The sequence below is a fragment of the Peromyscus californicus genome, unplaced genomic scaffold (genome assembly GCF_007827085.1).
Source record: "Peromyscus californicus insignis strain IS unplaced genomic scaffold, ASM782708v3 Scaffold_9__1_contigs__length_137607984, whole genome shotgun sequence".
In the NCBI taxonomy this organism is placed as follows: Eukaryota; Metazoa; Chordata; class Mammalia; order Rodentia; family Cricetidae; genus Peromyscus; species Peromyscus californicus.
The window spans coordinates 71,415,137-71,439,233 of record NW_026294617.1 but is presented as its reverse complement, the minus strand read 5'-3'; the positions used below and the strand labels follow the sequence as shown (position 1 = coordinate 71,439,233).

General features: G+C 43.4%; 1 protein-coding gene across 4 annotated transcripts in view; it reads right to left on the bottom strand.

Annotated features, from left to right (window-relative positions):
* Nucleotides 1-455: 455 nt before the first annotated feature.
* Rptn (repetin) overlaps nt 456-24,097 on the bottom strand; it is a 38,940-nt gene continuing 15,298 nt past the window's right edge. For 3 of the 4 annotated variants that reach the window (XM_052730503.1, XM_052730504.1, XM_052730505.1), the window contains 2 exons: nt 4,915-5,072; nt 456-4,147 (listed from right to left, as the gene is read on the bottom strand). In XM_052730503.1, coding sequence (XP_052586463.1) covers nt 878-4,147; nt 4,915-5,072 — 3,428 coding nt within the window. In that variant the 3' untranslated portion in view covers nt 456-877. Of the gene's footprint in view, nt 4,148-4,914; nt 5,073-14,000; nt 15,993-24,097 lie in introns of those variants that run through there. The other variant, XR_008216320.1, reaches the window with a different exon arrangement.

Genomic DNA, 24,097 nt, shown 5'->3' with positions numbered 1-24,097 from the left:
AGCTATAGATCACAGAGAGCTTCTCTGACACTGACATCTCTGATGTCTAGGCTCTTATTCCTCTGTTGATGGGTCATGAAAGTTGACCAGACCCCTACTAATCCATCGCATAGAGAGAAACTATATCTCATCTGTTTGAAGATCCCTGGTAGCCCAAGCTATCAATTAACTGGAGTTATGGATGGTTATGAGCCAACACATGGGTGTAGGAACCAAACCCCAAAACTTTACAAGAATAACAAGTGCTCTTAGATGCTGGTCTATCTCTCCAACCCTAAGAAATGAAGATTTATTCTTAGAAAATGTCCATAAGTGAAGGTCATATTTCCATATTGAAGAAAGGAAAACGCCATCAACATCATTGCTCACCAATCATTTATTGAGTATTTTAATATAATTAATATAATGTTTTACATGTAGTCTTTGTTGGAAAGGTTTTCAGAATTGTCTCCCATTCTCCAGCAGCCAAAGCTCATCAAAGTCCAAAATCCTTTCCTTCAAACGTAGTATAAGTCTCCATTGTACCTTTTCCTGTTTCTAAACGTTAGGGAGAATTTTCTGCCATTCAATGATTCAACCAAGTATCACCTAAACTGAAAACAAACTAGGAATGATTTAAATCTACAAAGTGATCAAAATGAAGATTGGTTAGTTCACCTAATTTACTCCACCCAACCAAATAACCCTAGAATTGCTACTCAAGGAATTGAAATTTCAAAAAGTGGGTGCTAGACTAGTCTTCAGAAGCATTCTCATAGATAGATGAAAAAGAGAAGGATGACATACAGCTTGACCCTTTTAAACAGAAGCAAAGGTGAATGGACATGTAGGTTTCTTCATTAGATTCAAGCTATGTTACCTCTGCTGCTCAGGCAGCCTAGTATTGATAAGCTGCTTGCTCTCGTACATAGTCATAGAGGGGGTTGGGGGAATTAGCTGTTTTGGTAGGGTGGTTTCTGTGTTGCTCTCTTCTTTGGGACCTCTCACCACCATGGGTTGGATGGAAATGTCTTTCCTGGGATCCTTGGCACTGGTCCTCTTCATTCATGTGGAATTTTTCTTTGTTGGGGAAGCTCCTGGGTTGGTCTTGGGATCCTTGAAACCTCTCGTTTTCTTCATGAGTTTGTTCATCCCACTGTTGATGATGATTTTGATTTTCGTCTTGTCTCTGATGGCTTTGCTCATCTTCATGGGTTTGTCTACCATGTTGATGACCTTGATTTTCTTCATGAGTTTGCCTGTGTTGTCTTTGCTGTTTCTGCTCATCTACATGGGTTTGCCTATCCCTTGTCTGATGGCTTTTTTCATCTTCATGGGTTTGCCTGTTCTGCACCTCATATAGATTTTCCTGATCCTCAAGACTGTGCCTATCCCAGCTTTGATGATGCACTTCCTCTGCCCAGTGGCCCTCCTCACTACTCTGGGATTGCCAGTCATACTCATTATGGGAGTATGGCTTTTCTTGCTGTATCTGAGCTAAGAGTTTGTGTTGATTATCTTCTTCAGGTTTCCATGCCTGGTGGTGAGTTTGCTGCTCCCTTCTATCCTGGAATCTCTGTCTCTGGGTTTGATTCACTCCCTCTCCTGAAGTCTGTTGACTTAGTTTTCCTGACCTTCCAGATTGCTCAACATATGAATCTCTCCTTGTTTTATCAGTTCCTTGGAAGTACCTGTTTTGCCCTTGAAGTTCAGTTTTCCCAGTCTCTGACTGACCACAGTGAGAACTCTGGTTTTGTCTGTCTATTTGACCCCGGTGAGAACTCTGGCCTTGTCTGCCCGTCTGATCATAATGAAAACTCTGGCCTTGTCTGTCTGTCCGATGCCAGCTTGAACTCTGGTCTTCACTGTCTGATTGACCCTGGTGAGAACTCTGGCCTTGTCTGCCTGTCTGGTCAAAATGAAAACTGTGGCCTTCTCTGTCTGTCCGATGCCAGCTTGAACTCTGGTCTTGACTGCCTGTCTGACCCTGGTGAGAACTCTGGCCTTGTCTGCCTGTCTGATCAAAATGAAAACCGTGGTCTTCTCTGTCTGTCCGATGCCACTGTGAATTCTGGTCTTCACTATCTGATTGACCCTGGTGAGAACTCTGTCCTTGTCCACCTTTCTGACCCTGGTAAGAAGTCTGTCCTTGTCCACCTTTCTGACCCTGGTAAGAAGTCTGTCCTTGTCCACCTTTCTGACCCTGGTAAGAAGTCTGTCCTTGTCCACCTTTCTGACCCTGGTAAGAAGTCTGTCCTTGTCCACCTTTCTGACCCTGGTAAGAAGTCTGTCCTTGTCCACCTTTCTGACCCTGGTAAGAAGTCTGTCCTTGTCCACCTTTCTGACCCTGGTAAGAAGTCTGTCCTTGTCCACCTTTCTGACCCTGGTAAGAAGTCTGTCCTTGTCCACCTTTCTGACCCTGGTAAGAAGTCTGTCCTTGTCCACCTTTCTGACCCTGGTAAGAAGTCTGTCCTTGTCCACCTTTCTGACCCTGGTAAGAAGTCTGTCCTTGTCCATCTTTCTGACCCTGGTAAGAAGTCTGTCCTTGTCCACCTTTCTGACCATGGTGAGAAGTCTGTCCTTGTCCACCTTTCTGACCCTGGTAAGAAGTCTGTCCTTGTCCACCTTTCTGACCGTGGTGAGAAGTCTGTCCTTGTCCACCTTTCTGACCCTGGTAAGAAGTCTGTCCTTGTCCACCTTTCTGACCCTGGTAAGAAGTCTGTCCTTGTCCACCTTTCTGACCCTGGTAAGAAGTCTGCCCTTGTCCACCTTTCTGACCCTGGTAAGAAGTCTGTCCTTGTCCACCTTTCTGACCCTGGTGAGAAGTCTGTCCTTGTCCACCTTTCTGACCATGGTGAGAACTCTGGCCTTGTCTGCCTGTCTGATCATAATGAAAACTATGGCCATCTCTGTCTGTCCGATGCCAGCTTGAACTCTGGTCTTCATTGTCTGACTGACCCTGGTGAGAACTCTGGCCTTGTCTGCCTGTCTGATCATAATGAAAACTATGGCCATCTCTGTCTGTCCGATGCCAGCTTGAACTCTGGTCTTCATTGTCTGATTGACCCTGGTGAGAACTCTGGCCTTGTCTGCCTGTCTGGTCAAAATGAAAACTGTGGCCTTCTCTGTCTGTCTGATGCCAGCTTGAATGTTGGTCTTCATTGTCTGATTGACCCTGGTGAGAACTCTGGCCTTGTCTACCTTTCTGACCACAGTGAAAATTTTGGCCTTTGCTCTTTGTCTGGTCATGAGAACTCTGGCCTTGTCCATCTATCTGACCATGTTGGAAACCCTTCTGGCCTTGCTTATCCATCTGTCCATAATGGAAACTCTGGCTTTGTCCATCTGTCTGATCATGTTGGAAACTATGTCTTTGTTTGTCTGGCTGGCTATTGTGAGAATTCTGGGCCGGTCTGTCTGTCTGACTGTTGCCTGATTTCTGATGCTGCCTTCCATATTGTTCATAAGAACCAGATTCTTGTTGACTGGTTTGACTAGAATAAGAATCTTGTCGGAGCCTTCCAGACTGGCCACGGCTGCTTTGTCGTCCAAATGTTTTAGACTGGCCGTAATGAGAAACCTGAGCTGGGTTCTTAGACTGATTTAAGGCAAAGACATATCCTTGACTTTTGGCCTGGTCATTGCTAGATTTATAACTCAATCTTTGACCAGAGCTAGAGTATTGATCATCTGTCTCAGACTGATCAGAGCTATAATCTGTGTCTTCTCTCTCAGAATGACCATAGTGGGAGTCCCCATGGAATCTCTCTGACTGACCATGGTGGGAATCCCTATCTTGTCTCTCTGACTGACCATGGTGAGAGTCTGTACCATGTCTCTCAGAGTGACCGTAGTGAGAGTTCTTATCTTGTTTCTGAGACTGATCATGTTGGACATCCTGACTTTGTCCCTCAGACTGACTGTTGTGAGAATTCTGCCTATGTTGTCTGCCTGTGTTTTCTGAAAACTTACGGCTCTGTGTTCCTTTCTGATCCCGTTCTTTCTGGGAGGAGGTTCTGCCTCCATACAGCTTACTATCTAGCTTATGATGGCAGGCTTGGGCCAATTGGAACACCAACAAGAGGTATTCATGAAAATCAACATATCCATTTCTGTCTCGGTCCAAGTGTTCCAGAATGGTTTCCACAGTCTCTGGGTCATTCGGTCTCTGTGAGAAGAAAAAAAGGAAAAAACCCAAATGTCCTTTTATGGATGCTGGATTGTATATCAGTCTTAATGCCCCAATCAGCTCCCAAACAGGGTTTCTTTCTTTCTTTCTTTCTTTCTTTTTGCGAAACTATTAATGTGAAGTGGCTTAGTTCTGGTTCTAGTTTTTGATCAGCTTGTTTTCTGAACCTCATCTTTTGATGAACCAGTGAGGTATGACCACAGGGAACAGGCAACTGTATTAACAATGGATTTAAATCATTTGAGAAAGTTATTATGTCTTTTTATATGATATAGCCTACATGTTTATATACCTCTTTCTCACTACACTGTGACATTATCAAAGGAAAAGAAGTTAGTTTTCTTCATGTTTGTATCCTCCATAACTCCCATCATGCCAGTATGGAATAGGCACTCAATGAACTTTTAGTAAATTAATGAATAAATACCTGAGAAGGTATGTGCATAGGATTACATATAGAAAATATGAATGACAGAATTTAAAAACGTTATTCCCCATTACTTTGTAGTTGTTCTGTGTTTTGTTCATGTACAAAGAAGGAGGTGTGTGTGTGTGTGTGTGTGTGTGTGTGTGTGTGTGTGTGTGTGTGTAAGAACTACTGAGGAACTGTCTGAACTAGAAAGAGCTTACCAGTACATTACAGGTGGGAAATGACCAAATAAAACAAAATATTAACAAGATATCTTGAATGCAGACACCAGAATCATACATTCCATGCCACAGGATCAAGATCCTGGGTGTCTTACCCGAAGGATGTCTCCAAACTCAGTGAGAAGCAGCTGCTTCAACTCCATCTTGCTCAGTGAAGTGCATTCCCCATGGTGTTCAGCATATTTCTGGAATACCTTACTCACATTGAGTATGCTGTTAAGAAGTTGAGGCATTCTGGCAAATACAGGTGAATCTTTAGAAAAGAAGAAGAAGAAGAAAAGAAAGAAAGAAGATTTTGTTTATGTGTGGGATGAAGACTTGGAGTTGGCATTTCCAGAGAGTGGTTGCTTGGGTTTGGGAAAGAGGTTTAAGAAACCACAGAGTCCCTTCTTAACCATAATTTTAGGCTAGTCATGTGACTAACACTCAGGCTCCAAATATCAAATATTAATTATCATGGCAGTGATTCAAAGCAGTTTTTCTTTGCTAGTAAAAGGCAAATTCTTTGAAAAAATAAAAAAAGACCTGTGTAGTAGATATTTCACAGGCCTTCCTCTCTACTTTGGGTGGAAGTTGCTTGACTGAGACTCTCATGTGAGAGCAAAAATGAAGGAAGGTTAGCCCAAAGAAGATGGACCAGAGGGAAGCACAAAGTGTGTAGTTTCCCAGCAATGACTGCAGAGATCAGTAAACGCATGCCATTGAAGAGGTATCTATCTTCTAAGGAGTCTTCTTTAAGCAAGGAAGAAGGTAAAATCTCTCTTTCGGTGGTCCAAGAAGCCTTTCTGAGAGGTTAAGTTCTTGAAAACCCTTTTACCTGCTTATTAAACAGAATCGGTAATGGAAAAAAAGTTACAGAGAAAAGCAGCAAGTGGACACACTGCACACATGACAGGTGCTGCAGAGTCAGGTCAGCACTGGCCGTGCTGGGGAGCTGGGGTCTTCTGCAATCTGCATGCCGATAGTCCTTCTTGTAGTACAAAAAACTGTGCTCACAGGCTTCTGAAAATGCCACCCCAACGACAAAACATAGGCAGACAGTGATGCCTGTACATGTGAGCGACAAATAATAGATTGCACAGGACAAGCTGCGCCTTTTGTGACTGTTTATGATAGTGAAATTGAGTGTTTCTGAGTCCCCAGGGTCCAGGCCTTGCCTAACTTGTACAAAAGGTAAACACTTCACTCCAGAACAGTCATCCATCAACCAGTCATTCAGAAGCTCCGTTTTTGGGATATGTAGGGCCCACATATTTAGAGGTAGGCTGCTCCAGCACTCATCATATTCTAAGATAGAGCTCTGAAAAGGAAGCAGAAAGGTGCCCAAGAGTATCACCGACAGGAAACAGTCACTGCCCTCCACCTCCTAGCTTTCTACTATAAGTAGCATATACTGCCACACTTGTAGATGCTGCTGTTGCTCCAGCATGCATGTCTTACCTGTTGGAGGAAGAGTAAGCTGAAGATTCAGGAGCCAGGGAGGATGTTAGAGACCTAAAAATCCATCCTATTTATAAGATTTTTAATTATCCTACTAAGTCATCCCAGGAGACACCCATTCTGTGGTGGGGCCTGAATCATTCTGGGCTCAACCCAGCTCAGCCCAGTCCAACCCAGCTCGACCTCTCCCTCTGCAAACCGTTCGGTTTATTTACTTCCCCCATTTGCTCATGAACCTGTTTGTCATTGTAGTAGGTGACACTTTTCAAGTCTCAGCCCCACTTAATTAAGGGAGTGTGTGTGTGCTACATGCTGCACGGGTTAAAAAGACAGAGGTTCCGGCTGAATCGATCCTTAGAAATTATTCCATACCAAGGCTGATGGGGGTAGATAACAGTTCAATCATACCAAAGAAAGATGTTTATATGTTCTATTAAAAAATCCCACTCAAGTAGAGATTAGGGAGTCTATACATTTGGTCAGGATATATTTCTTGGAAAATATAAGTCTTAAACTTATATTTTGCTTGTACAAGTAGATATTCGTGTATCTTACTGACCTATTTTTAATAGATATTCTTTTCTGCAGGCTAGTAGGAAAAGTAGTTGTACGATCAATTTTAGGGACACAGTAGGTGGCAGGTGATGAAGGTAGAGTTGACATTTGAGAGTTTTATTGTTGTTTTGCTTTTTGCTTTTTTAGAGACAGGGTTTCTCTGTGTAGCCATCGCTGTCCTGGAACTCACTCTGTAGACCAGGCTGGACTCGAACTCAGAGATCCACCTGCCTCTGCCTCCTAAATTCTGGGTGGGATTAAAGCTGTGCACCACCACTGCCCAGCATGACACTCGAGTCTTTAAGTCGTACTAAAAAGTTAGAGTTAGGGGACAAGCTGGAAGCTTATGATGTCTGTGAGACAGAGATATTGTTGGTGACCTGAGCCTCCACTTATCTTCCATCTCAGTAACACCTGTGACACATCAGCACAGTGTCTTGTCATTGAGATCCTTAATAAATCTTCCAGGATTAAGTGAATTGTTGAATTGTGGACACATTGGAGACTGAATCTTGTGTAAGGAACAAAGAGTTCGAGATTCACCTGCCTTTCTGCTTTGTCTCACAAGTGCCAGTTGTATATAATTACATATGGAATACATAATCATATTAAATAATTGATTATATGATTATATAATTAGTTACATCCATTGATTATATAATTAGTCTCCCAGTCAATTGCTTGTGATGACACTTGCTCTTATTTACTCTATCTTTAGGATTTTTCAGAGGAATCATAAAAGGTCAGAAACATTTTAGTCTAATTGGACTAAAGACTTTGAAAGACCAGTGTAGGACATGCTGTGTTCAATAGTTAGAAAATCTAGATGGAATTCTTCTGGGCTGGCCCTGGCATTCCTTCAGCTCCAGTTTTGTAGGCAAGATTTATGTTGTTCTTTGGAACACTTAGGAAGAGAAGGAGAGAAAGCAAAGACCAAAGTGGCATAGTTGAGAACTCCCACGTGGCTGGAATTAGCATGGGAGCCTATGTCTGGGGAAGTAGAGAGTGATAAAAGAGTAGAGGTAGAGAATTTGTGGGCTGAAAGGGAAGTTTAGCTTTAGCTTCTTAATTTATAGATGAGGAAACGGAAGTTTCTAGTTATCCTGAATGACCTGCTGAAGGACTCTCACAAGGCCTGATGCACATTTACCTTCCTAGCACAGTACACCTCTCCTCTCTTCTCCTCTCCTCTCCTCTCCTCTCCTCTCCTCTCCTCTCCTCCCTTCTCCCCTCCTCTCCTCTCCTCTCCTCCCCTCTCCTCTCCTCTCCTCTCCTCTCCTCTCCTCTCCTCTCCTCTCCTCTCCTCTCCTCTCCTCTCCTCTTCTCTCCCTTCCCTTTCTTCATTTCTATCTCTCTTTTCTGAGGAATGATCTCACTATGTAGACCAGGCTAGCCTCAAACACATGGGAATCATCCTGCCTCAGCCACTCAGCTTCTAGGATTACAGGTATGTTACCACACCCGGCTAATATGCAATTTTATGCATTCTATGGAAGCTAACTAGCGCCCAATTTAAGGGTTTGTTTTACTGATAAATGTTAGTTGAGGGTTTGTTGGTTTTGCCGTCAGCATTGTTTTGGGGAAGATTTTAAGTTCATTGCAGTATGTGACTAGTTTTCTCAATTAATCTAGAACTGAGGAATTTCCCAGGATTAGAAATGAGTGCTGAAAGTGGAAGCGTTCTGGGCAGCCTGGGAAGCACGGATCACTGTAGTTTGTGGTGACTGGATGGACCTGAAAGAGCAATGTCAGAGCAGGGAGGCCGGTTAGAAATCAATAGTGCGACTTTGGTGAGAAGCAGGCAAGGGGCTTTGATCCTGATGGAGCAAATTAAACTGTAGGAAGATGGATGGATGAAATAGGGAAAGAAAACATATTTTTTTTTAACAGATTCAAGAAGTGGAAAAGAAAGTGGGGATATCAGGAATCGTCCCAAGGATTTAATCTAGATGACTAAAAGGACCACACTATAATGAAGGCATGTAACTTCTGAATGAGGCTGGTGAAACCTAAGATGAAGAGCCTCTGCTGGCATTCCTGGGTCCCTGTCCTTTGAAGTCGTGATTTCCTGCTGCTTCAACTGCTCTCAGCATGTGTCACAGGGTTATCATGCTCTTATAAGTAGGATTTTCAGTCCATGAATTCACTTAACACCTAAGCTCTCTAGCACGGTCAGAATCACCTAGTCAGTTATTCAGTGGATACTTGTGAGCACACGGAAGGCCATTCTGTAGGTCCAGAGTTAAAACATAATCCCTGTTCTTTGTTTATGTGTGGGTAGCTGTGTCTCTGTGTGTGGGCCTGTGTGTGAACAGGTATGCTTATAGGCCAGAGCTCAAAATCAACTTTCTTCCCCAGCTGCCCCTCACCTTACTTTTTAAGACAAGTCTCTTGCTTAACCAGAGCTCACTTTATGTAGCTCTGGCTGTCCTGGAACTCAGCATGTAGATAAGGCTGGCTGAGAACTCACAGAGAACTCCTGAGTATTAGAATTAAAGGTGTGTGCCACCACACCCAATGCACCCAAAGCACTCATCATTTTTGCTGGACTTGCTGACCAGCAAGCCCCAGGGTTTGCCCCATCTCTGCTTTCCCAGCACTGGAGTTATCGGCACATGATGCTGTGCTAGATTTTTGCATGGATGCTGAGGATCCAAAGTCAGATCCTCATGCTTGTGTGGTAAGCACTTGGTCAACAGAGCCCTCTCCTCAGCCTCCCTGGTTTTCATTCTTACAGGCCTTTGGTTTGGTGCTGGAGAGATGGCTCAGCAGTTAGGAGCACTTGATGTTCCTGAAGAGGACTGAGTTCAATTCCCAGTACCCATATGGTAGCTCACAACTGTCTGTAACTGCAGTCCCAGAGGATCTGATGTCCTCTGTGGACCCCTGTGTACACCAGACATGCATGTGGTACATAGACATACATACAGGCAAAAACACTGATATACATGAAATAAAAATAAATAAATCATTAAAAAAAAAACCCAAAAACATTTAACCCTACTAGGTGGTAGGATATATAGGAAGAAGAGTAGGTTTGGGGAGTTAGAAATAGTTACATTTGCATGCCTATAATGTTAGCACTAGAGAAGCTGTGGCAGGAAGATCACCAATTTGATGCCAGCCTAGGCTTCACAGTAAGATTCTTATCTCAAACAAGCAAATGAAAAAGAGAATAATATATATTGCTTGTGCTTGCCCTGTACTGATGGAATCGTGGCATGTCCTGGGTAATATTGGGCAGATGGACATTCATAGAAGTTGGAAGCTTTCATTTGGAAGCAAGCATTCTAAGATTCGGTGATTCCAATCGCAGGTCCACCAGGGACTTTCATGTAATGTTAACTTTGCTTTATTCACAATCTGATGAAAGCTCACTCTTCCTCTATGGAAAGTGGGGACAGCAGTCATGGCTGCCCTGGCACCTTATTAGCACCTATGAATTCTACGAAGAACTATGCCATTTTGCTTATTGTTTCTCAGTGGATTTTGATGCTCAAAGGTAGGAGGTTTGAAGCCACCAGCTATTGAAGTCCCCCTACTATCCTCAGATAGGTTTCTTATATATGCTAAACTTCAAAATAAGGCACGGAGGAGGGAATATTATCTTCGTTTTCTAAACAAGGGAACTAAGGAAGGGCGAGAGAAGGATAAATAATGTGTTCAAGGCTGTGCTGCTTACAGCTCTCTTAGCTAGGGTCTGAACCCATGTCTTCTTCATTCCAAAGCCCTTGCTCACAGACCTGTTTTGCTTCCCGTTCCTCTAGGAGAGAAATAGTTTCCCTCACAGACTAAAGCGAAAAAGAACAAAATAACTCACTAACGACATCTTGTGAAGGCATCTAGCATTGAAAAGAGAATTTCCTTAGCCAATCCAACATCTATTATTTGATTTCCATTGTTCCTCCAGTGCCGAAAAGGAGGCATATGCATTCTCTTTAGAGAGACAAGACAGATGATTATTAGGTGTAGAAATCTACACAGAATTCCTGGGAATTTCCCTAGCATCAGGTTTCTCCCTAATACTACAATGTCTCCCTCTATCAAGATATCTCTTTCATTGCTCTTCCACTCCATCCCTCCCCAAGCTCAACCATCCCATTCCCTTGTGTTCTCATCCTTCATCCCCTCCTATTTACCACCCCCCCCACACTCCCTGTTTATCCAGAAGATCTCATTTCTTTCCCCTTCCCAGGGCAATCCATGTGTTCCTCTTAGGGTCCTCCTTGTTTCCTAGCTTCTCTGGAGCTCTGGGTTGTACTCTGGTTATCCTTTGCTTTACATCTAGTATCCACTTGTGAGTGAGTATATACCATGTTTGTCTTTCTGAGTCTGGGTTACCTCTCTTAGGATGGTATTTTCTAGTTCCATCCATTTGCCTGCAAATTTCCTGATGTCATTGTTTTTTTACAGCTGAGTAATACTCCATTGTGTAAATGTACCACATTTTCTTTATCCATTCTTCAGTTGAGGGGCATCTAGGTTGTTTCCAGGTTCTGGCTATTACAAATAATGCTGCTATGAACATAGTTGAGCATGTGTCCTTGTGATACGACTGAGCATCCTTTGGGTATATGCCCAAGAGTGGTATTGCTGGGTATTGAGGTAGATTGATTCCCAATTTTTTGAGAAGTCACCATACTGATTTCCAAAGTGGCTGTACAAGTTTGCACTCGCACCAGCAGTGGAGGAGTGTTCCCTTTATTCTACATCCTCTCCAACATAGGCTGTGGTCAGTGTTTTGGTTTTTTTTTTTAATTTTATTTTTTTTTTATTTTAGCCATTCTGATGGTTGTAAGATGATATCTCAGAGTCATTTGATCCTAGCGAAGACCCCTAGCAATAGTGAAGAGGGTGCCTGAACTGGCCTTCCCCTGTAATCAGATTGGTGAATACCTTGACTATCATCATAGAACCTTCAACCAGTAACTGATGGAAGCAGATGCAGATACCCACATCCAAGCACCAGGCCTAGCTACAGGAGTCCAGTCGAAGAGAGGGAAGAGGGATTACATGAGCAAGGGGTGGTCAAGATCATGATGGGGAAACCCACAGAGACAGATGGCCTGAATTTGTGGGAGCACATAGACACTAGACCAACAGCTGGGGAGCCTGCATTGGGACCAAATTTAGGCAACAGTGTTGTTGCCTGGTCTGTTTGTGGGACCCCTGGCAGTGAGACCAGGATCTATCCTTGGTGCATGAGCTGGCTTTTTGAAGTCCATTGCATATGGTGGGATGCCTTGCTCAGCCTTGATGGGGCGAGGGGGCAGGCTTTATCCTGCCTCAACTGAACTTGCCAGGCATTGTTGATTCCCCATGGGAGGCCTTACCCTTTTGAGGAATGGTCCTGAGGAGTGGATAGGGGTGGACTGGGGGAGGTGGGGAAGGAGTGGGAGGAGGGGAGAGGGAACGGTGGTTGGTATGTAAAATGAATTTAAAAAAAGAAAAAAAAAAGAAATCTACATAGAAAATGCACCTTTTTGCGTTTACTATTGACAGTCCTGAAGAACGGTGTGAAATGAGGTGAAATTTCTACTTGCCCATTAATTGTTTTTCTTTTAAGAAAACTAAAAAGGAGAATTCAGAAAAGTATTTATTATTATTATTATTATTATTATTATTATTATTATTATTATGTGTGTGTGCACACTCACCCACACATGCGTACCACAGTGTGTTTGCAGCAGTATGCATGCGCAGGCCAGAGACAACTTTGTGGACTCTCTCCTCTCCTTCCTTTCCGTGGCCTCTCCAGATGAACTCAGGTCATCAGATTTGCATTGTCAGCTGGCAAGGATCTTAACCGGATAAGCCATCCATCATCCCTCTGTATGACTCTTGACCCTATTGCAAGTCTTTGGTGTTCATTTACCTTGGATAAAGATATGCCTGTTGGACCTGACAGGTTTGAGTCTGAGTTAATGGAGTTTTCAGGAAGATCCGCTGCTGTATTTTGGCCAAATCATCAGAGATGATTATCACACACTTCTCAGACCTCTTTCTTCTGATGAAATGTTGGGTGCCTCTTTAATCAGATAAAGCCCACAGAATCCCAAACATGGCTATTTGGGTTACAAGGGAAGGCTCCCGGTGCAATCAATGTTAGGTAGGCACTTCATTCCTGCTACCCCTTTGGCATTCAGCAGGAGCATAAAGCTACAGATGGGGCAAATGAACACCCTCCAGAGAGGACTAATTAATAGACTCTTTTGAGATTTCTTGATAATCAAAGGTCATTTATTATCATTACATAAATAAATTGCCATTTTAAGTCTTTCTTTTCAATGAACTACATTTCTAATTATAGGCCATTTCCCTAAATAATATCTGTAGGAGTCAGGGGATTTTTAAGGTAACGTTGGCCTCAGCAATATCTTAGCCTTGTCCGAGAGTAAGCTCTGAGCCCAAAGGAGGAAACCTGGGAGTTCTGGAGTACAGTGTTTCTAGAGCTGAGATCTTTACCCCAGCTTGTCTCTGTGCCTCTTAAACCACTGGACTCTGTTCTAAGAGCATCTCTTCTCTCTCTTCCCCAATACCTTATGCTCTATCATACACCCAATTGAAATGTGCTACTAAGTATCTGAAGCTGTTGCTGAGCTTGGCCCACAGGATTTTTATTTCCTAAAACATGGCTAGTAATGCTACAGACCCAAACAGATGTCTTTAAGATGGCAACATTTGGATCTTTCTAATCAGAAAGGTTTCTGAGGTGTTTTGGTTTTTGTTTGTTTATTTGTTAATTTTTCTTGTTGTTGACTCTGTAGCCCAGGCTGTGAGGAAATACAATATGTCACAAGGGCAGCCTTAAACTCATGGCAATTCTCCTGTTTTTGTTTTTGTGGATTCTACAGATAGGTTCTCACTGTTAAACAAACTGACTTAGAACTTCCTTTATTGGCCAGGCTGGGCTTGGATTAACAGTGATTCTCTGATTTTGCCTCTTAAGTCCCAGAGATACAGTTCTGGACCACTATGTTTAGCCTGGTTCCTTTTTCCTAATGGAAAAAGGTTTATACTTGCAGTTTATAATGGTGATTCATGCCTGTAATCCTTGCACTTAGAAGGCTGGGGCAGGAAGACTGCTAGGAGTTTGAGACCAGCCTCAGTGGCATAATGAGACATCTTTAAAAAAAAAAAAAGCTTTGAAATAATTTATAAAGCATACAGTTTACCACTGAAAGTGTATAATTCAACACCATTTAATGTTGTACAGCTATTACCATAATCCAATTTTAAGATACTTTATAAAAAAGATTTTAATTTGAAATTATGTGTATGCGTGTAGGGATATGCACACATGAGGGCAAGTGCTCCTGGAGACTGGCAGAAGATGTTGAAAGCTTTGTTTGGAGCTGGAGTTGTGCTTGGAATTAAGCTCTGGTCCTTTACAAAAACAGTGTGCGCTCTTAACCATCAGAGTCATCTTTCTAGCCCCCAATTTTAGAAAATTTTTGTACCCCAAAAGAAATCCTGTGCCCACCACTATTCATCTCTTATTCTTCTCTGTTGCTATCCCTGCGAGGTGCTAAAACTTTGGGTCTCTCTAGATTTGCCTATTCTGATCCTTTCATGTAAATGGAGTTATAGAACATTCCACTGTTTGACTGGCTTCTTTCACTTAGCATAATGTTTTCAAGGTTTATTCATTTTATAGCATATATTAATAATTCATTTCTATGTCCAAGTTAATACTTTTAGGATATAAATGAACCATATTTTGTTTATTTACTCATCTTTTGATGGGCATTTGGGATGGCTCAGCTTTTGGACTCTTATGAATCATGATACCATGAACAATCAGGTATTTTTTTGTGTAGTTCTATGGTTTTGTTATTTTTTCATCTTCATCTAGGAATGGAGTTGCTGGGTCATATGGAAACTCTATCTTTTACTTTTTGAGTAAAGGCCAACTGTTTAGAGTTGTTTCAAGATGGGAAGGGATGATAAGCTTGAATGCCCTGGCTTGAGGATGACAACAGGCAAAACCTGCCTGGTTGAGCTGCTGAGAGGCAGAGCAAAGGTCAGGGATATGGAGTTACCTCTGTTGTTTTTTGCCTCCCAGGGTCTTGCACAACTTGTAACTCAGCAGCTACCAAAGCACTTCTGGTAATAGGCATCTGATAAAGATTTGTTGATCAAAGGAATGCATATATCCTGAGGTAAAGTTGGAGTGGAGGAAAATGGGTAGGGGTAAATACGCTTTGTAATCTGTGAAGTTTCCACCATAGTTTAGGTGTTATTAGGGTTTCACTTGATGAGTGTTTTCCTTGCTCCCTGGAACCTCTGCTGTCAGCCATATTCGAATGGACTTGGGGTATGTGATGTGCGGAAGCCTGTGCTCTCCCACTTGCTGATGGATATAAAGCAGTTAGATATTCTGTTTTCCCTATAACCTTTCCTTGCGCATCACCCTAGTACACCAGAGAGCTTGCAGCTCAGAAACTGCAAGGTTTCCCTCAAGGTTCAGACTCAGTTTCATTATGAATGTGGCAAAGACACTAGTGTGTCATGGTTCAATTTTTCAAAGAGAGGTTGGAAGCAGGACCCTTGCTGGGCCACGATGATTTCAAGAGGTCCAGGGGATGGCAGCTGGTATAAAGACCTTACATAATACGGAAGGGACAGGAGACTGCATTTGCTCCTTAGAAAGAGCTGTACGTCCACTCTCCTCGGCCATCTGGGAGGCCATTCCTGAGATATAGTACAGGGCTCAGAGGTGTCCCGAACAGGAGGCTGGCTTCATCTGTGATGCTGCGATGTGTGCCAGGCAGTTCTGGAGCAGGCAAGTTGAGGCAGTGCTAGGGGAGAATCAAACTCATAGACCAGTGGTTCTCGACCTTCCTAATGCTGTGACCTTTTAATACAGTTCCTCGTGTGTGGTGACCCCCAACATAAAATTGTTTTCATTGATACTTCATAACTGTAGTTTTGCTACTGTTATAAATTGTAATGTAAGTATTTGTGTTTTCTGATGGTCTTAGGCAACCCCCAAAAGGGTGAGAACTGCTGTTGTAGACCCTCCAGAGTTCATCTTACTCTGCTCCTGATGCAAGTAGGTTGATGTCCAAGCCATCCTTGGCAGATATTAGTCCTATGGCTTCCAGAAGAGCAACTGGTTGCTGTTCCAAGCTCATGTCTATGTCTCATTCTCTTGGCTGTTCAGTTTAACAGGATGCTGAATCCAGGGACCCAAGAGAACACAGAGAGAAAAGCAGGTGAACAGGATGAGTATGGTAGGACATACTTGTTAACCTATTGTTTCATCACTTGTGGGTGGGGATGTGGGGCAGGAGGAAGGTGAGGAGTTCAAGGCCAGCCTGGGCTACATAGCAAGTTCAAGGTCAGCTTAAGTTAAAATAACAAGACCCTGCCAGGAAAAGAAAAAAGGGGGAAAAAAACAAGGGAAAAAGAAAATAAGAAAAAAGGAGTGAATACCAGGAGCAAGCCATTTGCAAAGTTATCTTGGCTGTGTAAGGAGAATAATCTGTTGCTTTTGCCAGCAAAGTTCAGCCAGTGGATTAGAGATCAGAGGCCACTGAGGATGGCCTAGGGGCTCTGGTGGATTTTATGTAGGACTGGGGAAGGACACTGTCCCAGATTCTCTGTGACTTGTTGCCTGGTCCCATAAGTAAGTTCAATTAATGCTTGAGCGATACACCCACTTGGTCAGGCCCACCTAACACACCCTTGGCATAGGAAAAAAACAGGGAAGAAGAGTGGGGCTGGGGCCAGGAAGGAGTTCTCTTTTTCTTCCCCTTCCCTGGTTCATTCTTTTATTTGTTCATTTATCCTTATGTCAAATGTTTAGTGAGGGAGTCAGACCTTTCAGGGGAAGAGAGGCTTCTGGGAAGAGGTTTTGGGAGAGCTGGAGGTCATGGTTGGAATACAAGTGGAATTTCATCATCATGCTCTTCTCCTACAGTGGGACAAGCCTGGACAAGTGCTTCCCCTCTACTCTGCTCCTAATTCCAACCCTCCAAGAGCCTCATATCCTTGTGTGTGCCTCAGCTATGACTTGGCTTAATTACCACACTCCTTTGCCATCAGAGTCCTGCCTACGCATAGCCTTTAAATCCCAGCTCCTTTGTTGTGGTCATAAATGATCCACGTGGCCACAGTTACCCTGCAGGAAAAGAATCATGTTTCTTGCACCTTCCTGTACTAGGAGCAGAGGGGGAGTTGGCTACAGTTCAGAGCTTCGTGGGTTTGAGGGCCAGGCAGAATTTTGTTTTGACATGCTATAGGGCCGGACAAACCCAGCAGTCGCCTGTCTGCCTGTGTGAGTACCTATCTCCATTTCTCTGTGCAGCATGGCAGTCTGCAAGGAGAGAGACTGGTAGTCAGCTTACACAGGAGTTCAGAGCATGACCCTGTGCCATAAGATCAGCTATGGAAAATGAGTATGTGAAGGTTGAGCTATGGCTTGAAAGGACCAGAACTCTATACCTTGAGTCCTATAGGCTTCATTCAGTAATTTACTTATCTCTGACAAAAAAGTTTAATCTGGTAAGAAAAAAAAAACACAATTTTTTTTTTACAAGATCATATAGGATTACACAAAAGTCAACACTAAAGCTACAGTTAGAATCTAACTTGCTGATGATGGATGTGACTAGCACATGCTTGTAATCTCAGAATTCAATGGAGGCAGAAGGACTGTGAATTTAAGGATGGCCTGGGATGCATAGTGAGATCCTGTCCTAAGCAAATCTGAATTCTCCAACACAAGTATGTTTTCCTGGGAGTCTGTCTATGGTGTATACTATTCTGTAGTCACATTTAGTAATCTAGTCCAAGGTAGAGAGGACATGCATCTGAGGGTTAGGCAGATATGAATGGAAATCCCGATTGCCTGGGATTGTTGCAGGGAACCTGTGTGCTCACGGTTGAAACTGTCTGGTCTAGGTCTGGCACAGAGAGCATGGACCCTTCTCTGCTGAGATTATCTAGCCATTGTCAGTGTTCTGAAAATTCACTAGGTACCAGAGATGCTGAGTTGCTCAGGCATACTGCTTTGGTTATTTCAGCTTCCGCTGGTCGAGTATGTCAGGAGTTCAGTAGTTTTATGAGCAGAGATTATTATTATTTAATACATTAGCCACCCACAGAGGGGAGATGCTGCCCTGCTTGCCTTGTCTGAGATATAATAGAGGGACTTCGTAGTCTTTGCCATCAATTTGAGTCTTGAGGATGTGGGTCATGGATAGTGGGTGTTTTTAAAGCTGCATTTTTACTTTTGTCATAATTTGGCCTCTTATAACACATAGTTAGCCACCTAACTCCACAGATAAGTCCTTTGAGAGCAGAACATCTTGCAGAAGAGGAGGTGGCCAGGTTGACCAGCAGAGCAGGGGACCACAGTGCATTTCCTGTCATTCATTCAGTGGGAATTGTGGTTTTGAATGGTCATTTCTAATCCATCCAAAGTGCCATGGGTTTCTGTTGTGGGCAAATGCAAATAACACATTCAGTGAAAAACATTTATGATGTAAAGCACGTGAACCATACTGTAGGGGGAAGAAGACTCCTCTGGAGTCCAAAGCACTAGCTTCTGCTCCTATATTCAAACTCACTGAACTGGAAGGACTCACTCATCGAGCAGGCAAGGCTAAGTCCTGCTGTAGACACGACATGCAAATGTAGACAACCCATGCAAATGTAGATGTTTGCCACCTCCTCACTCTACACTTGCTGATTCATCTGGAACTCCATCATCCCATTGTTTCCCGTCACCTAGAAGGAACTCCTTGCACAAGTCCTTAGCTCCAGATCAGTAGCTTCAGCTTCCTGTGGTGTCTTCCTTTCAGAATCCAGCTTTTGCTTGCTTTTGCTATGGTATCTTGGTCACATGGTTGTGTCTCTCTGCCAAAGTTTTCCCAGAGTGTATGAAATAATGCAGATCACAATGGTAGACCAGTCTTTTGGCTCTAGACTTACCATAGATCTCACATCTACGTCCTCTCTTCCTATCACACACTCAGTTCCCTTCCTTTAGTTGTGAGCAGAAGACCCTTTTGGAGGGTCTCTTATCACTTCTGCAGTTTGGAGTTGTCATGATGATAAATACTAAGGATGTAGCTCAATGGTAGAGAACATGCCTAACATGCACAAAGCCCAGGGCTGAACCTCTCTAGCCGTTCAAACCAAGCAAGCAAGTTAGCAAAATGGGTTGGAACATAGTAGGTATTAAACCTTATTAGCTGCTTTTCATACATAATTTTTAAGACTGGGTCTTATGTAGTATAGGCTGGCTTTGAGCTTGCTGTGTGAACGTCTGATCCCCTGCCTCCATTTCCTGAGTGCTGGGATGTACTACCGTGCCCAGTTCATACAGCAATGAGACTAGCACCCAGGTTTATGGGAGGCAAGTGCTCTAGAGACTGAGCTACACCCCAGCTCAGAATATGGAAGTCTTAGTGTGACCCTCAATAGATGGCTACTTAATACACGATAGCTGTTACTGTTATTATCGTTACTAAGCCTGCCAAAATTCTCCAGATGGAACAATAACTGTGCTTCATGATGCAGGCAAGGGGCCCAGGGATCTCTGCCTTGCTGCTCGAGGATGTGCACCCCACTGTCCATTTGTTTGCAAACCTCCTGGCTGTGTCTTCCTGCACGATGTTGTTACTTCTTGTGCAACATTTGCTGTGTGCTGCCACTATCTGGCCGTCACCTCGACTCTCTTTCCTTCTGAGCTGTGGCTTCCTAAGGGCTCTGCCTCTACATACTTCAGAAAAGAATAAACTAGGAAAAAAAAATGAAAAGGCAAACCAGTAAGTTGGGATATCCTAACTTTAGGCCCCTCTGCTTGCTCTTCCCACTCTCCGGAATGCTGTTGCCTCAGAAGAGCCATGTAATTTAAAGGTTCATTTTGTTCAGATGACTGGGTTATCGGGTGTCCTGCCCACTTTGTAGGAAATAGTCACCACCTCTTCCTCTTCTGTCCTCTTCCTCTGCTCTGTCTTCCTTCTTAGCATCTCCCCCACGGCCCTACTTTAGTACATATTTGCTCACTTTTAGCCTCTGTTGCCGACTGAAAAGAAAACATCTTGCAGTGTCAATGTCTAGAACATTGCTCATACGTGGCCTCTTGGTTCTCAGGAGCAAGGTATTTAACTGTGTGTGCTTCTTAGCCTCTTGCCCACCCTGTTCAGGCTCTACCTTTTACTTTTCTGTAAACATGTGGCATTGGGACATGCTATGCCCAGGTAGACAGGACCCATGTCCTTGCGGACCTTTTGGTCTGAAAATGGCAAGTGGCTTCCCCAGTGCTCTGGACCACGTTCAGAACTGTGGCAGCCAGGGGGAAAAATCTGGGTCCCAGTCAGAGGGGCCTTCCCTGGGGACATGGAGACTGAGTTGAGGTTGTCTCTTCCTCATTTCTAGTACCTTGCTCTTCTCTTCTGTCTTTTCTCATGTCAGCCTTTATGACTGAGTCTTTCTTGGCCGTCATTCCCCGATGTAATAGGGATAATAGCTGTTCCACCCACACACTCGCAAGAATGCAGGAGTGTTACAGGGGATTAGTGACATTTTAGACTAAAGACAGGGTGACAGCTTGAAGGCTTCTGGTTCCTCCTGAATTAAGGACCTTACAGTGCACTGTTGAGTCTCACATAGCTCCATGGGGCAGTCCTGCTTCCCTGTGGATTTATGTTGCCTACTGTTTGGAAAACCTGGGGACGGTTGTCTAGTGTATCAAGTCCCTGTGTTTTGAACCCCACCTCCCTCTTATTGGGCTTGTGACAACAAAGCTCAAAGTATGTGGCACCTGATTGTCTTGTCAGGTGTGTATGTGACAAGTGTCAAGGAAGTGTGTTGATGGCCAGCCACAATCACTGTGGGGCATGTTGCAGACTCTACAATAACTCTCTTGTTTCTTGTGTGACAGACCTCAGGGATCCGGATGAGGATCTGTGGTTTTGGAAAGAGGGGGACCTTTCTGTGTCTGGGTGGTCATCATCGGACTCCATTTCCCCTTCTGTTCTGGTTTGCTTTCTGTTGCTGTGATAAAACAGTGGCCAAGACCGACTGGAGGAAGAAAGTGCTTATTATTATATTATTATAAAGAGAAGTCAGGGCAGGAGGTCAAGTCAGGAACCTAGAGACAAGAAGCAAGGCAGATGCGCCACGAGGAATGCTGCTTATTACTTTGTTCCCCATGGCTTGCTCAGCCTGGCTTTCTTGTACCATAAGGAATACCTGCTGACAATAGGGCACTGCTCACAGTAGGATGGGCCCTCCCACATCCATCACTAATCAAGAAAATGCCCCCGCACACTTGTCCACAGGCCAATCTGATAGAGGCAGCTCCTCAGTTGAGGTTTCCTCTTCTTAGGTGACTCTAGTTTGTATCAAGTTGACAAAAACTAACCAGCAGAGCATCAGAACTCCCAGCTCCCAGTTAAAATAGTCTCTGTTCTGAGCCCAGAGGCCCATCTCCTTATGTCTAACGCAATAGAGAGTCTTCTCTGAAATGTGTTTCCTTCTCCTCCCAGTCTCCAGTTTCACCCAGGAAACATCCCTCGAGCTGTTCTTTGGTCTTTCTCAGAACTGAGCTTGGAGGTGATGAAATTAAGGACAAACTATTTCAAAATATGGCCAGTTGGTATATTGGTTATTGCAAGCTAAAAATCACTTGAGGGTAGTCTCAGAAAGGGCCATTTACCTTGTGATTTGGGGCTGCAGCAAATCATTAGCATGCATTGGGGAAGCCTGTCCTTTACACACCAACACATGAAAATAGCTTTGATCACCGGAAACTGGTTACTGGGCCTGCAAGGAACCCAAATAACTAGTTTGGTGAAGTAACCCCCATCTTCCACTCCCTTGTATTACCCTTCCCTGTTATATCTTAGCAACACCCCTACATATAACCATCCTTGTCCAGATGTTCATCTATACTGTCCTGCACTTATGAATACATTGTTCCATCTGTAGAGTTTAAAAACACCATGCTTTGATCATCTCTTTGAGCTTAACTCTCTTGTAAATATCCTCATGTTCATTTAAAATCAGCAAAAGCTTCCTTCTTGCATCCATTGGAGGAGCTCACATAAAAACTAAGGGGGAAGTAGAGATGACCTCTCTCTTCCCTACAGAGAAATCCAGCCTACAGAGGACTTCTATAAGAGACCAGCACTGCCTAGCTCTAAACCAGTGGCCTCCAGATTGTGTTCTTGGCTCCTGCCAGGGGCTATTGTGAGTGAATCTGGAGAGAAGTTCTGCTGCTTCTAACTACTCAGTTCATTTGCACTTGTCTTACGAAGTTACAGGCTTATCTTGAGGATTGGATTCTGTAAGTAAACAGCTTGGAAGCACTGTCAAATCTGATTTGTTTATAATGAGGAAACAGAGGCCCACATTGTATCGTAATGATATAAGCATCTGGGCAGGAGCAAAGCTGTTCTAAAGGGAGACACTTGTGTCCTCCTGGCTGTGAGGCTATTGAAATAATGGTCTCCAAAGACTTGGGATTTTCCCAGGAATCTCATGGTGGGAGAGAAGAAGGCTAGGGCCCTAGGGAGCTTGTCTCTTGAAATGAGATTTCACAGTTCTGACAACTTACCACCCAACCTTGTAGGAGAGGCTGAATAGAGACAATGACCAGGGGGACCAAAACTTGTCTGGTATTGTTTACTTGTGCATACCTCTTGACCTCTACTTAAACCTAAGACTCGTGCCAGGATCCCAAAGAAGGAGTTGGAGGGCTTGTTGACCTCTTTATTTGTTTCTCTTGTTAGTATGGCCATGAAAATAAATATCCTTTCTCTGCTTTTCACTATCTTAATTGTTTATTAAATTTGTCTCTTTAATTGGCATATTAAAAATGGGTAGCCAGACCAGTAGCGGTGGCACAAGCTTTTAATCTCAACACTCGGGAGGCAGAGCCAAGCAGATCTCTGTGAGTTCAAGGCCAGAGTGAGATCCAGGACAGGCACCAAAACTACACAGAGAAACCCTGTCTTGAAAAAAAAAAAATGGGTAGCCAAGACGAGTTTTTGAGACCTCTAGCTTTGACCCTAACAGCTCAGTGACAGTGACACACAAATAGGCAGGACTGAGATCAGCATCAATCCTCTGTGGCCTATGCTTCCTTTAAAGAAAGCATTAGTGCAGTTGTGTTACACAGTCTGGAACTGTCTAAAGAGAATTGTGACACAGAGCTCTGTTCATAGACGTTCAACAAACACCAGTCATCAATGAAGATGATCATGATGATAGGCACATCCAAAAGTGTCCCCACTGCTGCCACCACCACCACCACCACCACCACCACCACCACCACCACCAAGGCCTCTGGATGGCTTTCTTGGCTCTGCACTCCTAAGTGAGAAAGACCATTTCTCCCATTTCTCCCAGTCTCAGCATTCCCCAGTTACTTTTAATTCTTTGCCTAAAGTTGAGGCCCTGTGACTTTCCCCCTTCTGTAGCATGTCTATCACGGTTTGCATTGTTGAGACAGTCATGTTGATGAGGCATTGTGGTTACAGCCTTTCAATGTTTCCTTGGAGCACATGAAATGTCTTTATACTACACTTTATAGTGCTTCATAAAACTCCTGTGCTGTTAAGTTAAAGTGGGAGGCTGGAGATGTACCTGCTTATTAGGGTACTGGGTTAGATTCCTAGAACCACACACTCTGGGATGGCAGTTACTCCTGTAATCACAACACTCCAGAGGTGGGGAGTAGGAGGATCAGAAGTTCAAGGTTGTCCTTGGCTGCATAGTGAGTTCAAGGCCAGCCTGTGCTACATGAGTCCCTGTCTCAAAAATAGAATAAAATAAAATAAGTAGGACCTTTAATTCCCACATAAAGTTGTGGTTAATATATTTTCTGAACTCAAAGTATAGCTCTGGCATCATTTTTTTTTGGTACAAGTGTAAAGGAGGTTTCCATATTTTAAAGTCCTTTGAGATATGTAATTAAAGATTTCCTCCAGCCTTCAACTAGAAGTGGGTTGTGGTCATGGTAATGACATGTTATAAAGCAAAGAGATCTATGTAATAGAAAACTAGTAATTGTCTTCCAAGTGAGGAGCATGCTTAACTAAAATTCATTTATTTTTGTAATCAGTGCTTGGCAATATCTATGTGAAAAGACATTCAAATAGAAATATTCAAATGGAATGTTCAAAAATTATACATCGGCATTATTGCATGGAATTTTGTAAGAGTTTGGTAACTGAGGACAATAACTTTGAATTCCAATCAAATGAAGTGTTACCTCTTCAAGAATTTTGTTTTTATTATTGTCAGATTTGTTACAATTTTTTT